This window comes from Pinus tabuliformis, chromosome 1_2 (assembly GCF_031772625.1).
Source record: "Pinus tabuliformis cultivar Carrire ecotype Pingquan chromosome 1_2, CPIR1, whole genome shotgun sequence".
Lineage (NCBI taxonomy): Eukaryota > Viridiplantae > Streptophyta > Pinopsida > Pinales > Pinaceae > Pinus > Pinus tabuliformis.
Genome location: NC_142298.1, coordinates 1,154,769,586 through 1,154,786,755, shown reverse-complemented (window position 1 = coordinate 1,154,786,755; position 17,170 = coordinate 1,154,769,586). Strand labels below are relative to the sequence as shown.

Here is a 17,170-nt window from a genome sequence, read left to right as displayed (position 1 = left end):
CGAGATTGAAACTCGATTTCAATGAGACAAAAGGATTCATTGATCCGGAGCTCGCGCACACAGTATCATTCCACGGAACCGCTGTCATTCTTATCCATTTCGCGGAGGAAATTAGGGGAAACGGAACTGTAGAGGCATTTTCTGATTTGAACGGTCACGGTCCCTCGCCATTAGTGGCCATTATTTTTAATTTACGGGCAGCAGCACTGCTTTAGCCTTTTTTTCAAGCTCCAGACTGCCTGTTTTCAAGCTCCAGACTGCCTTTTTTCAAGCTCCAGACTGTCGAATTTAGGCCATATTGTTAGGGACGTCGGAAAACCAAAATACAAACAGTGATTCAACCTCTGAGTGTTTTCGTATTATATTTTTTTCGTCCTCTCGCAAAAATTGTGCTTGCCGGCGTTGAATGTGCGGTCGAAAATATAGGAACGCTTTGGACATGTCAGAAACTGTAAAATACGCTTTCCGACCGGCTATGGGCTGGTCAATACCCTGATCGTCTTCCTGTGAAGTTACCAGCATTTACAGGCCTTAATTTTTTGCTTTAAAGTGAAATTAAAGTCCTCCTTTAACCTTTAATGATATTTGCACCAGTGGTCTCGTAAACGGACAATACTGGGGTTTGGCAGCTTGAAAGCTCGAGGTGTGTTTTTAACCATTGCTTTTGTTTATTACTTTTTATTTATGTATGTAAAGAAGAAAGTTCTTTGCTCCTAAGCGTTTAATGTTAGATAGAACAAAAATAAATCGCGTTTTTTCTGACCTTCAAGGCGTTGTATGCCGTTAACAGCGGGAATCTCACGCTGTTTGGTAGCTTAACAGCACTTACAGAGCGTCGTTTTCACTGTTGAGGTAACATTTTCGGCACCGGCAATCATTATTCTTTCACCTTTAAATTTACTACATTTATTAGTACTTCCGTTAAATCCTTGCATTTGGCTGCTCAGCGAAGCTTTCCGACCTTGGTTTTCACTTTAAAGTACAATTTTTAGGACTGGCAGTTTTCCCATTTTTCAGATTTAAGTCTCTTTGAGTGCAGAAAGTCTTTTCCTCTGTAAGCCTAAAATCTTCTGGGTGCATTCATTCGTTTCAATTTTAATAGCTAACTTCTTTCCATTTAAATCACGCCTTCTTCTGCATTGATCTCTAGTAACTTTCTTGTTTTGCAGTTACTCTCTGAAACCCTTACTTGGAAAATTTTATGGGATCTGAACTACTTTCTTGTAGAAGAAGTGGAACTATTGTGGGTCAAGCTTGAGTAAACCTCTTCACTTTATTTTAAGGAAACCACGAGAGTTAATTGTAAAATTTGCGAAATATATGTAAGGACTATTGATGAAGTCCTCAGTAGAAAGAAACTGTGAAATATAGAATAGCGGCAGGGGTTTTGGAACAGTCTGCGATGGACAGGCTACTTGCGAAATACTCTTCATTGATTTTGGCTGGACTGCTTCTTGTTTTGAATCTCTCTTTAACACATGGCTTTACAGACAGCCAAGATGGTAAGCTTTTAGTGATGTTTGTGGTAGCTTTGTTTCTGATATGTATATCTCTCTCAATTATTTGATTCTTGAGAGGAAATGTTCTATGATGACTAATTATTTCATTAGGTTTGTTCAGTTTATACTAGAATAACCTTCAAAACTTTTTGTGTAGCAGACGGTCGAATATTAGAAATTGGAACATGTTTTTTAATGGTTGTAGGTTTGTTTGTTTTGCAGTATTTGCGATAAATGTTCTATATACAAACCTGGGATTACCTCCCCTTGCAGGATGGGTTCAAAGTGCAGGTGATCCTTGCGGTGAGAATTGGTTGGGTGTTCAATGTGTGGGGCCTAACATCACTGGAATGTATGTTCGATGCCAGATCTTATAAAAGCAATATTACTCTGTTTTATTCAACTAGTAATTAGTCATATGTGTCTGGTCTTTTTAACGTCGCATTCTTAAGTAAGGAGTCAGATTTTAATGGTTCTTTATGCTTTTTATGGACTTTGTACTGATATTGACACTGGATAATCAGTGTTCTTCCTGGTTTAAATATTGGAGGACAGTTGGGTTATTCATTGGTAAACTTCACAGCTTTAATAACTCTGTAAGTAGCAAGATGAAACCTTCAAATTAGTCCAATGATTTACTGTGCAATCTTTTCCTTGAAACTAACAGGGAAGGAATGCCTGTTAAAAAAAGCAGCAGATGAGTTTGTACTAGATTGCAAAGTTGACAGCCGCTATTGTGACATAATGCAGGGATCTTACCAATAATCATATTGGAGATGTTGTTCCTTTTCAACTTCCACCTCACTTACAACGCCTGTAAGATTGTAGGCAATTATTAGATGTTTTGGCAATGCTTCGGGAACATGCTTTGTAGAATTTGGGCAATAGGGAGTTCTTTTATTAGATTTTATAGTATATGATGATGCAATATACAATAAAAGGTGGCTAGTGCACAATAAGGCCAATGATTTTTGCAATTGGCAGGTTGCTTTCTGGTAATCAATTGACTGGAAGCCTTCCATATTCTTTATCAACTTTAACATTACTCTCTGATTTGTAAGTAATGGCAAATTGTATTTTGATTTTTTTCATCAAAAGTTGTAGAAATGCAATACAACTAATGCAAATACTTACAATCCTTGCAGGATTGTCAATAATAATCAATTAACGGGTGCAATTCCAGACATTTTTCTGGGTCTTACAGGTTTAGTTAATCTGTAAGTATTTTCATTTGATCTTTTGAGTGTTTCTTAACTTCCGTTTGAAAACTGTATCAGTTCATATTTTGTTATAATTAGTATGAGCTTTAGAATATTTTCAATCGATCTTTGCTTTTGCAGAGATTTCTCTTCTAACAATTTTAGTGGTCCACTCCCTGCCTCCATGAGCGATTTGACAAGTCTTTCTTCTCTGTAAGTTACATACATTATGCTTGGCAGATACAGAGCTTAAAAGACTAATAAGCTTTCTTTTACTTTGATTAGGGGCTGTTCTTGAAACATTCTGAAATATTTTAGGTTTGCTTGCAGGCATTTGCAGAATAATATGTTAAGTGGAACTGTTAATAATCTAGCAGATCTGCATTTGACAGACTTGTAATTCTCTTTTCAACTACTATATCTGTTCATTTCCAGAAATGCAATGCTCAAATTTTTTTAGCTGTGGTAAAATTTTTGGAAGGTGTAGATTAATTTACAGAAACTGATAAAAAGATAGCACTCAAGAAGCATTTCTTTAGGTTTGGTGGCAATGCCAATTTTGTTCATAAAATGTTGTTACTGCATTTCAACAGAAATATAGAGAACAACCTTTTTACTGGATGGATGCCTCCCAAATTGTTGACAATTACAAACTTCAAGTAAGGATATGCAACATTTCAGATAACTCATGCAAATTTCAAAGATGTTTGATCACCTTGCTTGTTATGCATCTTGGATTTTGTCATTTCTGGACTGTGGATAACCTGGGCACAAGGGTTCTTAACTTTCATCATCCCTATATTGGCAGGTATGGTGGCAACCGGTTTGACACATCTCCTGCCCCTCCACCACCTTCTTCTATTTCTCCATCATCCCCAAGAAGCCCTGGGCATAATTCATCATCAGGAAAGAGTTCCCACGATGAAAGAAAAAGCAAATATTTAACTAGTGGGAGGATTGCTGGTATTGCAGTAGCAGGGCTGTTAACTGTCATTGCAGCTGTGCTTATTATTATGTTCTTTGTAACAAGGAAACATGATAGGAATTCAGGTGTGGAAAAGAAATATAAAGGCAGGGATAAATATAAAAATGAGGAGAAGATATTTTATAAAGATGTGGAGAAGGAAATAAAGACAAAGTCTTCTTTGGCTGAATCACCTACTCCAGTTACTAAACGTAAGTAGTCTTCTTTATATTGTAATTTTATACTGATTAAATGTACATTAAAAGCCAGCATCTGTTTCGATGTGTTATTGGGTGAAATTCCTTTGGGATGTAAATTAGAACGAAGAAAGATGACAGGTTTGACTTAGTTATTTAATCTTCTATCTGGACATCTTTATCATTAAAAGGAACTAGGAAGAAATCAACCTAGCACTTTTTCTGATCAACTAGGTTTTTCTTGGTGTTGAGTTGTTTTTATATTGTAACAGCAGTTCAGAATGAGAACCAAGAAGAGGAAGCCAATACTGGATTGGAAGAAGTGAGTATAAAGCTTCCTCCCATCGAAAAATACAAAGCACCGGTTAATGTGCCTCTAGAAAAACCAGCATGGAGACCTCCTGTGAAAGCCCCCAAAGAACCAATAGCTTCAACTGCCTATACTGTAGCAGCTTTGCAGCAGTTTACAAATAGCTTTGGACATGACAATCTAATTGGAGAAGGTAACCTCGGCCGGGTTTATAGGGCAGAGCTTCCTGATGGAAAGGTAGGCCTCCTTTTGTTACATTTGCACTCCTTTTTGAAGTATTGTACTGTTTCATCCCAGAAATTTTGAACATATTGTGATGGCGTTGTTAAAAAATGCATCTATTAATGACTAAGTTGCATGGAAACAGATATGGATTGACCAGATCTTTTAAAATGTCAGGATCTGGAAACAAGGAAATAAGACACACATTAATGTATGGATGTATATTGTTAAAAAATCTATGAACTGAAATATAAAAAATTCAGGTCACCAAATAAATTTTGCTTCAAATTTATCTCATGAACTCGGAAATGCAAACTGCTAAGAAGAACTCAGATTTGTGTGTTTTAAAATTTGGGGAAGAGGCTCTATTATAGGCACAAGTTAGGGTTTTTGGGCACCAGACTTTGCCTTTTTTATTTCATGTTTCTTTTTTAATGCTTTTTTGGGAGGATCTGCTAGCTTGATTTTACCAGCAGGCCAGAAATGAATCCTGAGCAGATCCTCCGGCATTTTCAAATCTGTAATGAGTCCTGTCGGATCTGAATCCATGGAATTGCATATCTTTGATCGTCCACAGGCAGATCAGGTAAGTAACATAGATTGTTGAATTGTTATCGCCCAAATTAACAGGTCTCGTTAAAGTTCTTACGAGGTGCTAAGGTGGTAACATAGAGGACAAGTGCCCATTGCCATCTGGGCATATGTCCTCAATCTTTAGGCCAATTCTTATAAAACAAAGGGAGGATTCCCTACACTAAATACCCTCCAACACAGTTGTGTAGACCATTGCCTAATATTATAATACCTTTTTGGTGATGGAATATAGAAGCTAATTTTAAAATATTGCTGATCTGAAGATAACATTTGACTGCAGAAACTGTAGACCAACAAGAAATAACACTATAATTATGGAAAATAAGCTTTGAAATAGCACAATAATTGAGTGTTAAGAGCCGTTACCAAGTTGAAATGAAATAATTTGTTGTAGGTCTTGGTATATGGCCAAAAATGAATACTTGATTTGCTGTTCTACAACTTCAGACCTGCAAAATTGCACGCAGAAACCAGCAAGCTAAATCCCCTTTTGGGGCCACCACAAATGTATAAATGATCTATTAAGTTTGGGATTAAGAGGTGGAAGTGTTAGGACAATCCAACACTTAAAAATGAACGAGTAAATTGAAAGATATGACAATCTGGAAAATATTACTCAATGAAATGGGTCAAATCCCCAAGGGGTCAAAACCTAGATTTTTATTTATGCAGAAAATCAAGCTAGAAATTGATTTTTCACTTTAAATAATAATAATGAATTAATGCCCAGAAGTGAAGAATATAACAAAAGTTTACAAGTATATACCTTTTTGTTGAAGTTTCTAAGTTTCCTTAGTTTAGAAACCCTTCATGCACTTTTTCTGATTTATTCCTACCTACTTGATATTATCTTTAACACGTTATTTACAAAATAAATACTGAAAATAAACACCAGTGCATGCTCAACATATTACAGATCAGCAACTAAAAGAAACAAGAACAAACACACCACATGCCACCATTATTTTTGGACCTATGTCCCTGGAAAAACCCAATGTGGGAAAACCGGTGCAGCTATCTGAGGGTTTTCTTATTAAGCAATATCATAGTACAATTTGGGTGCCAAAACTGGCCTACCCAACAAAGAATTTCCTTAGCAGCTATACCTCACAGTTTGAGAGAAATCTCCTGGCTGAAACCCCGGAATACCCTTCCGGCAGCTCCTCACCACAAAATTGCTCCTGCGACCCCAACGTCTGCCCAATTTGGACTACGTGAGGCCCTCTCTGTCTCACGCTGGCCCTGCGTCAGCCCCAGGAGGCCTTGTGTCAACTCTGGGAGCCTCTGCGTCAGCTGCGCTGGCCCCTCTGGTGCTTTGCGCAACACTTGGCTGCCTCTACGTGGCCTTGCGTGAGCCCTTGCTGGCTCTGTGTCACCTTCCTTGGCTGCTGCGCTGCTCTCCCGGCACAATCTCTGCCTTCTCTGCTTTTTTGTACTCAATGCCCCTCAGCTGCTCTCCCGATCACTGATTCTATCTCTCTTAGCAAACCCCGCTCTAGAGAATAGAATGACTACTCATCTAGTGTACTTCTCCAAGTGACCCTCAAGCCTCCTATTATACTTTTCCTGTTGACATTTCAACGGCCGATATTTAAGTCCCTAATCAACGGCTAAGATTACATCTGGCTTGATCCATGTCTTTTGGACCACTCTAACATAGATTCATATTAATACACATTAATAATTTATTTTCCCTAAGTTTAGACTTAGGGATTCCATTAAAAATATTAATTATTTTAATATCTCCTTATCTGTTTAGAATCTGCCCAAACCCCTTCTGGGTATTGGAGATCTCATGTTCCCCAACCTCTCCACCAAATTTCGCGGCTATAGCACATCTGGTGCTACCCCAAATCAACACTCCCTCTTAGCGAGGACTGTGCTCTAGCAATACTCCTCACTGAGTATTACTTTGACCATCCAACATTGGTACCTGTGTTGATGCTAAGCCTTCCTGCCCACCATCCTTTGCACTGCTGCCTCCTGTACTACTGCCCATGGCTCTGCCACTGCCACTGCTGCATCTATACGACAACTCCCACTGCATCCGTGCTGCTGCTGGTCCTTTCTCCCAACACTGCATCTGCACAGCACCTCCTCTCATCATGTTGCATCGTGCTGTCCACTACTGCACTGCAACTCAATTACTGAGAAGTAAGTAACTGATCTCCCAATTGACCTCTCTGTTGGGCTAGAAACCACTGATGCTGAAGCTCCCTCTGCTGCTGACATGTGCTCCCTCTCTTTGACCTCTGCGCTGCTGCAACAACTACCTGCATCTCGCAACGTTGCACACCTCGCTGTGCCTTCTTGCACTGGTGCAACACTCCTGTGCCTCTTGCACTGCTGCAGCCTGCTAGCTTTGCACTGTCTCGGGACTTCTACATTGTAGCTCTCTCTGCTGCTCCATCTGAATCTGTTTCTACCCACTCAACCAGTCCTGATACTCCTTGTCGGGGCTCTCGTAGCAAGGTCTAATCCAAGAGGCTGGGTTTCTCAAGGATCTTGCCCCTCATCTCTTGTAGTCCGCCTGACTATAGCTTGATGTCTCCCCACTTTCGCTTAAGTGGTGCACTCATGGCACAATCATTGTCTGTCAAAACTTCTTTCTCTGCCCGCGCTGACGCTGCCTTAGTCTCGGAAGACTCTCCCTTACTCTTCTTCCTTGGGCACTAGGTCACATTGCCCATCTCCCCACAGTGGAAGCACTTGATCTTGGAGAGATCTTTCTTCTTCCGCTTCTCCTGCTTTCCCTCAAATGCTAGGGTCACATCCTCCTCTTCCTCCTTGACCTTGATCCCTTTGCTGTTGCTACTTGTCTTTGATTGTCGTCTGATTTTTTCCTGGTGAAGAGCTACCCACATCTCGTTCCAAGGTAGGAGAGTCCCTCTGCCCAGGATGCTTTGGACAAACACTTCCCACTCTTTTGAGACAACATTCAATGCTGTCCTTACCATAAGCTCCTAATCCGGTGTCGCTCCTATAGCAGTCAACTGATCTCGGATCTCATTTAGTCCTCTGAGGAAGGAGTCAATCGTTTGACCCTTCTTCATCTGATACGACCTCATCTGGTTCTCGAGCAACATTCTTCTCTACACAGAAGTATGCTGGTACAGGTTCTTGAGAGCCTCCCACATCTCAATTGCCGTTTCCTTCTCAGCTATATGTGGTACCACATGATCCTTGACCCCGTCAAAGATAATGCACTTGGCCTTCGCCATCGCCTCTTCGTACTTGTCATTATCATTTGGGTCGACTAGGATAGCTATCGTCTTCAAGGCAAAGTTCTTGACACGATTCCTGTCAAGCACTAATAAGATTCTGGCCTTCCAGATTGCGAAGTTCGATGCTCTGTCTAGTCTATCTTGGTCTCTTACCCGATGTAGTGCCATGACGCTCCTCTACTTCCCTCTTGGAAGTTCTCTGTTCGACTCCTCCGAGTCTCTACTTCTCGTCTAGAAGTTATCTTCTGGATTCCCTCTGAGTCGTGATTTCCCTTCTGGAAATCCTTCTGCCGCTTGTCGAGATGTCCCCTACTCTGATCGGCTTGTGCAACTGCACTGTTGATCCAGGTTCCTCGGCTAGAAACCCTCGGTAACAACTCCTCTGGCCTTGCTCTGTCAAGTACTGTTCTGACTACAGTACCTCACCAGCTCCACTCTGCAATATTCCTGCAGCCTTCTAGACCCCAACAACTGCCTCTCTGTGAACTGCATCAGCCCTTCTTTGCCTCACGCTGTCTCTGCGTCACTCTGAATTTGTCTGCGTCAGCCCTGGGATGCCCTGCGTCAGCCCTCTGGCCCTTTGCGCCAACAAGGCTGGCCTCTCTGAGGCTTTGCGCAGTTCCCGGCTTCTTTTGCGAGGCTCTGGTTGGCTCTGCGTCACGCTTCCTTAGCGTCTGCGTTGCTAGAAACAACTTCTGTCACCTCGGGATAACTGTTTTCTGCTGCTATTGCTCCGCTCCGCTGATGTCTTTTAGTCCTCCTGTGATCTGCAATCACGCTCTGATACCATGTTGAAGTTTCTAAGTCTCCTGAGTTTAGAAACCCTTCATGCACTTTTTTTTGAATTCCTACCTACTTGTTATTTTTCTTTAACAAGTTATTTACAAAGTAAATACTGAAAATAAACATCAGTGCATGCTCAACATATTATAGATCAACAACTAAAAGAAACAAAAACAAACACACCACATGACACCATTATTTTTGGACCAATGTCCCCGGAAAAACCCAATGCGGTAAAACCGGTGTAGCTATCTGAGGGTTTTCTTATTAAGCAATATCAGAGTACAATCTGGGTGTCGAAATTGGCCTACCCAACAAAGAATTTCCTTAGCAGCTATACCTCAAAGTTTGAGAGAAATCTCTTGGTTGAAACCCCGGAATGCCCTTCTGGCAGCTCCTTAGCACAAAACTGCTCCTGCAACCTCAGCGTCTGCCCAATTTGGACTACGTTAGCCCCTCTTTGTCTCACGCTGGCCCTGCGTCAGCCTTTCTAGGCCTGCGTCAACCCTAGGAGGCCCTGCGTCAGCTTTGGGAGTCTCTGCGTCAGCTGCGCTGGCCCCTTTGATGCTCTGCGCAACACTTCGCTGCCTCTGCGTGGCCCTGTGTGAGCCCTTGCTAGCTCTGCGTCACCCTCCTTGGCTGCTGCGCCGCTCTCTTGACACAATCTTTGCCTTCTCTGTTTCTCTATATTCAATGCCCCTCAACTGCTCTCCCGATGACTGATTCTATCTCTTTTAACAAACCCCGCTCTAGAGAATAGAATGACTGATCATTTGGTGTACTTCTCCAAGTGACCCTCAAGCCTCCTCTTATACTTTTCCTGTTGACATCTCAATGGCCGAGATTAAGTCCCTAATCAACGGCTACGATTAGATCTGGTTTGATCCATGTCTTTTGGACCACTAACATAGATCCATATTAATACACATTAATATTTTATTTTCCCTAAGTCTAGACTTAAGGACTCCATTAAAAATATTAATTATTTTAATATCTCCTGATCTGTTTAGAATCTGTCCAAACCCCTTCTGGGTATTGGAGATCTCATGTGCCCCAACCTCTCCACCAAATTTCGTGGCTAGAGCACATTCGATGCTACCCCAAATCAGCACTTTTAGGCTCAAAGCTTTGAAGAAGGGCTTCACTTACCAGTTACCACCCAAATCTACTTCTGCCAATAATATTGTAGACCTGTAAAACCCTTGGAAAACTACTAGAATTTGCTGCAGATCAACCTTTTCTACACAAAACAAACAAGCTATACTTTTATTGGGCTAACGGCTGTGAAATAGATAATATTCAAGTATAGCCCAAGTGAAAAACAAGTTGAAAAATGGAAATTAAGGCCAAGCTAATGAAATGCTTTTTGGTATTTTTTTATATTTTCTAATTTTTGTGTTTTATCTTTTATAAAAGATTGAGATTTGAAAAAGTTTTGGTTTTTTAAAAATAGGTGGAGTTGAGGTGAGGCTTACCTCTTTTGGTGCTAGATTGTGTTCACAACCCCTTCTAAATCAACCTTGTGTTTTTGGAATAAGATGTGAGCTCAAAGTCGTAAAGATGAGTTGCCCTTACTCTAGTGTAAGATGATGTATTGGTGCCCAAATTCAAGTAGGAGAAATCCTCAAGAAGTGCTAATCCAACAATCAAATTTTGATAATTCTAACCCAACAAAGAGAAAGTGAGGTCTGGTGTCCTGATCTCCCTCTTCCATGTGACTACGTAGCCCTTGAATGGATCAATTCACTAGCTCTGCGTAATTTGGAAAATCCTGCAATTATTTATGAAGTGCAATATTTTACATGGCTAAGAAGAAGAAGAATAGAAGAATCAATCCACAAGACACGTTTGCACTGAAAAAAGCTTCTTATTATGGCATGATGATCTCACAATCAATAACACATACATTAGATGAGGGATTAGCCTTATATAATTTTCTTTTTAACGACTAGTTTGAAACCCTTCCCAAGAAATAATGATTTGACTTGTCATCCACAACTTGGAGACTAAGTCATGACAATGATTAGCTTTACATTGTTTGAAGCCTTCATAAGAGAGGTGATAAATTCTCCGAAGGGGGCAATCCCCTCAAAAGTAGCTCAAATAAAACCTCAAATAATGCTTATTAACCTTCAAAAGATGCCTCAAATGAAGGGCTCCTGTCCATACCTCAAGTCAAGACACTTCCATGAAGCATGGGGGTGACTTTACAAGCTAAAAAATTGGTCATAACACCACTAATAAATAAAGTGATGTCAAATATAGAAGTCTTGACTTGTTTTTATGCATTACTTGAACCCATCATCATTCTTCATGAATCATTCATACTTTTCTGTTCTCTATTAAAAAATCCATAATTAGTCATATATTTTCAAAAGCCTTGTGCATAACTTTTTACCCTGAACAAAAGCTTTGCAATATACACACTTTCTGCTTTGCATCTCTGCACATAGCTAGTCACACGTTACTCTAATACTTAGCCATTTTTTGCTAGTATGTAGAAGACATCTCTTCCATTTCTCCTTACACCTTTCCTTTTGCACAACTATTTCTCGGAACACTTATCCTTCTGCACTTTCCATTCTCTTGCATTGCCCATTTCTTGGCACTCCTGTCTTGCGGCAAATACAAAGATTTACATTTTTGAAATTTAACCACTTTTATCATTTGGCAAAAGCACAAATAATATAGAAAATATATATAAATTTAAAATGAAATCAATTAGGGTTCTCTTGGGTGGTTGGGCAAAATGCTTTTATCTCCCCCACCTAGGTTCAATTCCTTGTGAGTGACATGATGATGAGAAATATTGTTGTAATGGCTACGTGCCTATGGATATTGTTATATTGACCCTCACCCCCTATGGATTAGAACAATAAAATACTAATAGGTCAATATTAGGTACTCAACCTAAGATTTAGGATTTTGAATTTCAATTAAAATACCCTAAAACTAGTTAGGTCAGTGTTCACATTGGAAAAAGTGGAAATACGAGATTTTAAAAGTCAATATGATTTAAAACTTGGGGAATTATAAACAAAAGGTGCCATGCGCCTTCGAAGAGATGGAGTGAAGTAGTATGTGCATATGATGTTGGAATACTGAGATGGGGGTGAATCAATATTTCTTAGCAATTAGTTACTTATTAATTAATCTTTAGCATCAATTCAAAGCACAAACAAGCAATAGACATTAGACACCAAAATTTTTAGGTGGAAACTCCTCCAGGACAAAAACCACTGAACGCTTTTCTAATAATTTTGTGAGTACATCAAATGCTTCAACTCCAACTAAAAAAGGAAGTCCCAACTCCCTAGTACTCTAGAAAAGCGTTCAATTCTCTAGCTCTAACTTGAAGGACGCTCCAACTCCCTGATTTTATTAGCTGCTGCTAAAAGGATGCTCCAATAGCCTAGAAAGTTCTAACTTGCCCTAACACCACCCTACCACCTTGAAGTGTTTTCATGCTCCAACCCCTTGCCTAGCACCACCCTACCACCTTGAAGTGTTTTCATGCTCCAACCCCCTGCCTAGCACCACCACCCTAAAATTGATAATGAATTTGACAACTATTGTGGGCTCCCGTACCAGGGACAATGACCCAGTTACAATGAATATACTTCTGCGGATTATTGCGCGCTCCCGTACCAAGGACAATGACCTACTTACAATGAGCATACTTCTGCATATTATTGCGTGCTCCTGTACCAGGGACAATGATCAACTTACAATGATTTACAACAAAAGTCTTTATGCCTATTTTGCTTTAGATGTGCATTAATACTTAGATCATGAAACCCTTGTACCAACAATAAAACCTTGACATGAACGAAAAGCCAAGTAACTCTTTTAATGAAGTGTTGAACAAATGTATCTTTATAGCAATGATATAGTGAATTGTGCAATGATGAAGGCTTGTGCGCTGATGATGATAACCTTACTACAGTGGTATATACATTCTTCTACAAATGCTCAACTTCTATCATCTAAGGAGAATGCCACTGTATATAATACCTCTGTCCTTTCACTCAAAAACATTAAGACTGTCAAGTATAACACTACTGCTGTAAGGTAATGATGAGACCTTGTCATTGCTATCACAGTCCAGATACCAAGAGATATTCAACACTATTTGCCACTGTAAATATACTGTACCCTTTTAGAAGCAAGGTTGCTTGGGAGTGGGAGCAGGGAGCGACATTTTCAAAAGCTCCCATTCTGCGAGTGAATCGGGAGTGAATTTTCATATAATATATATTTTTATATATTTTGATGCATATATGTCAACAAAAGCGTGCAGAATGATGAATTAGATATAAAAAGCATAAGAACATGGATTGAACCATATAACATCAATCATCTAGAACTTATAATCTTCATCAACCACGTCCACAAGTTAGTAACATACAACACAACGAGTCTCATGATTCATCAATCTTAAAGTTTCAAGTTTTCAAAATTCGATATATAATATGTATCATCATTGATCACAAAAGTTGTAACTTGTACTTGTAACCATTACCATTACCAAGTAACCAAATGATAACAAAGAATATCTAACATGAAATGAAATTTTATCAACTTTCAACTTTCACGAAGCATCATATTCATAATTCGCTACCAATGAGTTACGAAATCCAACTTCAAAATTCAAACTTAAATTGTCATATATTGTTTAGAAAAAATAACATAATAAATATCAAAGAGTCAATAGTTATAAAAAGTACTAGAAACTAGAAAAGACAAGTAAATCTATTATCTACTGCTTGACTCTCTTGCCACGAGAAATTTCTAATTTCTTGTCTCATGCTTTATTGGGAGTCTCCTCTTGCATAGTTGAATGACCTTGGTGCTTTTGATTAAATACAATTCCATACCCTAGTACCTTAGGTGCTCTTGATTATTGGGAGTCTCCACCACATAGAGGGCTTGGTGCTCTTGATTAAATACAAGTTCCATACCTTAGTACATGACAAAATCCAATGGAAACATTGCAATTCCCCCAATCCTGAAAGCCTGAAAAAATGGTAAGTTTGTTGGATTTTGAGTGAGATCTCAAATTCTACTTTCTACATATGAACCAATGAGGTTGGGACCACTCTCAAACATCCTGAGTCATTTCATGGTAATGTTAAAAATTTAAGTAAAATGATGAAAATGAAAGATAAAGGAGAATGCCACTTTTACTTCAAGAATTTAACATTATCATGAACTGCGTATCAACACTAGGACCAAATTTTTGTTTGCAATCTTCAATAGCCCCCTCTATCACTCCTAAATTGGTAGGAAGCGGATTTGTTTTAGGGAGAGCGCTCCTAGGGTCGCTCTCGATGCGCTCCCCCCCAAAGCGCGCTTCAGGAGCAGGTTCAGGGGGGTGCTTCCCCGCTATCTTGTTTAGAAGTCCTTATTGGAAGCATAGATGATGATATACTATTGCTACAAATTTCTGCAAGGTGTGCCACTTCAAAAGTACTTAATGAGCCATCCTTCCAGGTCAAGAAACATCAACAATTACCATTTAGTAATTTACATTCAACTTTATCATTTCTTGTATTAGGTTGGTTTACCTCCTTGATAGGACCGCAGGCATGCCTATAAGTATGTATATGCTTCTACTTTTGAGACAAAGCCAAAACGTCCATAGATATCCAATTGCAATTGCTGAGCTTGTATATGGGCCAGGAATCTTCAATTCTGATGCTTCTGTTGCTTGGTTTTTGGGGACTGAGAGTTGTCATTGAGTGGTGCCCTAATCCGCAGGTCTATAATATGAATTGTTTACTTTCCCTTGCGTTAATATAGGGCTGTAATACTTTAGAAAGATGATGTGTTGATTCCCAAAAGATATGCCATACTAGACTCAAAATTCTCTTCTTCAGAACTGTGGCTAGGTCTGCAATAATCAAATCCAAAACATATGTTTATGCCTCAAATCCTCACTACTTCTAGACCAATAGACTTGTAATTGATGCCCTAATGAGGGTCGAAACCACATAAGAACTTGTCACTGAACCTACGGTCTTCACCTGCAATTAGTTACCGAACGAATCCCTCAACAAAGCCAAACAAAAACAAACCCTAGCCTCTTCACTTGATTTGCCTTTTCTCCACAAGGTTGAGTATAATTGCAGAGTAGTTTAGTCAAAAGATATTCATTGAGTGCATGTCTTAGGAGAGAGGACTCATGCCTTTCTATAGTTTATGGAGGGGTGTTAAAATTGGCAACTAGGGCCAAACTCCATGTGGATCACCTTATTTGTGACTACTGATATTTTTCCTAGATTCCTCTCATCGAGAGGTGTAGGATTGATCTAAAGATCCTCTGATTCCGATAAGTATTTATGGAGATATGAATTTATTTTGATTATAGAAAAATTGTCAAAGTCGGCCAACAACTTATGTAGGCTCAGAAGCCCAACAATCATGTCTATTCAACCTCAACGTTTTGCATATAAATACAAGGAGCATTCTCCTCATTTGGACACTTCATGATCACACACTTGGGATCTCTCTCTCTCTACTTGTCTTTGGGTTTTAGTAGGAGGAGAGATCCTAAGGGATAACGCTGCCCTGATTCAGAGGGCAGAAAGCCAAAATTGTTAGAAAAGCTGGAACTGTTGGAAAAGTCGGAACTGCCGAAAAAGCCGAAACTATCGGAAGCGCCGGAACTGTTGGAAGAGTTGGAAAAGTGGGAACTGTCGGAAAAGCCGTAAAAGCCGGAATTGCCGGAATTGCTGGAAGAGCTGGAACTGTCGGAAGAGCCAGAAAAGCCGAAACTGCTGGAAAAGCCGGAAATTCCTGAAGGGCCGGAATTGCCAGAAGAGCTGAAAAAGCCGGAATTGTCGGAAAAGCCAGAACTGTCGGAAACGCCGGAACTGTCGGAAAAGCTGGAATTGCCGGAAAAGCAGGAACTGCCAAAACTGCTAGAACTGTTGGAATCGTCAGAACTGCCGGGAACTGCCGGAGCAGTCGGAGTATCTGTCTTCGAAGGAGAGCAGCATGAAAGGGACAACTAACTAACATTGGGACAACTGTATGTTACTTAGCAAAAAATACACCAAGCATGCAATGTTACAGCTAGCATGCAACAACAAGCATGCTAAGGACAACAAGTAAGCAAGGGACAACAAGCAAGCAAGGTGCAACCAACACATAGGTCAGGATGGCAACATGGTGCAACAATGGCACATAATGCAGTACAGTGATGGGTATAGTCATGATTAATGAAGCGTGATGAGATGTAGCATAGTGATGATGGGTGCAGCGCGGTGAGGTGCAACATGATGACGAAATGCAGCACAACGATAGGTGAAGGAGTCACCTTGGAGAATCAGTTGAAGCAGCATGTCTTCAACTGATCTCATGTATCATCTTCTTAGAGATGATCTATGCTCTTATCTAAATAAGTCAAAGTGTTGACTTCTATTGTAAACGTACTATCTCTCTCTCTTTGATGAACTATTGAAGAACATATAAGAAGAATTGATCAAGGGTTTCCCCACGTTGGGGTTTGTCCCTGGCTAGCGCCACATCTTGTGTCCTCTTGTCTTGGCTTGTCTTCTGCGATTTATATTTATGTTCTATATGCAGTTTACTTTAATGCTGATGTGATTGCTAATTTGGAAAAGATATTGAGCTAATTGTGAAAATTGAAATAAATTGCTCTAGCATAGAACATACCTAAAATTAACATGGTATCAGAGCTGAGGTGAAAACAATGCCCAAGCAAGAGTGAAAGAGCAATCACCGAAGACACTTGGGAAAGGACAAAAGGATCAGTGGATTCCTCATCCCTCTTCAAATTCACTAAGGGTGAAGTCGAAGCAGAGAATATTTTATCAGAATGGCACAGTGGAAGTTTCTGATGGCCTACCTAAAGAAGGGTGGAAGGAAAGGTGGATGCCTTAGTTGTAATAAGTTCGGGCCATTATGCGAAGGAGTGTCCGAATGGCAGAGACAGATCTCTTAATGAAGATAACAATCATTCCAGGGACATCTTCAATGATCAAAGGAATGACAAGTAATGCAGGTCATCAAGGAAATGGTTGACTCTTCAAAGAAAGCAAGAAACCCCAGGTATGAAGAATCAAATGTTATTTCTGATAAGATAAAGAGGTGTTATCTTGTATTGGCCCTCTCCTTCAGATTCCTTGGGAATCTGGCTTATTGATTGTAGTG

General features: G+C 39.9%; 1 protein-coding gene across 5 annotated transcripts in view; it reads left to right on the top strand.

Moving 5' to 3' along the window:
• The first annotated feature begins 248 nt into the window (after positions 1-248).
• The window catches only part of LOC149210323 (protein STRUBBELIG-RECEPTOR FAMILY 8-like), a 34,957-nt gene continuing 18,035 nt past the window's right edge, over positions 249-17,170 (top strand). For 3 of the 5 annotated variants that reach the window (XM_089396685.1, XM_089396686.1, XM_089396683.1), the window contains exons 1-13: positions 249-643; positions 771-852; positions 1,170-1,502; positions 1,722-1,851; positions 2,024-2,095; positions 2,250-2,315; positions 2,484-2,555; positions 2,645-2,716; positions 2,840-2,911; positions 3,029-3,094; positions 3,292-3,357; positions 3,507-3,874; positions 4,132-4,406. In XM_089396685.1, coding sequence (XP_089252811.1) covers positions 1,403-1,502; positions 1,722-1,851; positions 2,024-2,095; positions 2,250-2,315; positions 2,484-2,555; positions 2,645-2,716; positions 2,840-2,911; positions 3,029-3,094; positions 3,292-3,357; positions 3,507-3,874; positions 4,132-4,406 — 1,359 coding nt within the window. In that variant the 5' untranslated portion in view covers positions 249-643; positions 771-852; positions 1,170-1,402. The remainder of the gene's footprint in view (positions 644-770; positions 853-1,169; positions 1,503-1,721; positions 1,852-2,023; positions 2,096-2,249; positions 2,316-2,483; positions 2,556-2,644; positions 2,717-2,839; positions 2,912-3,028; positions 3,095-3,291; positions 3,358-3,506; positions 3,875-4,131; positions 4,407-17,170) is intronic. The other 2 variants (XM_089396684.1, XM_089396687.1) reach the window with 2 other exon arrangements.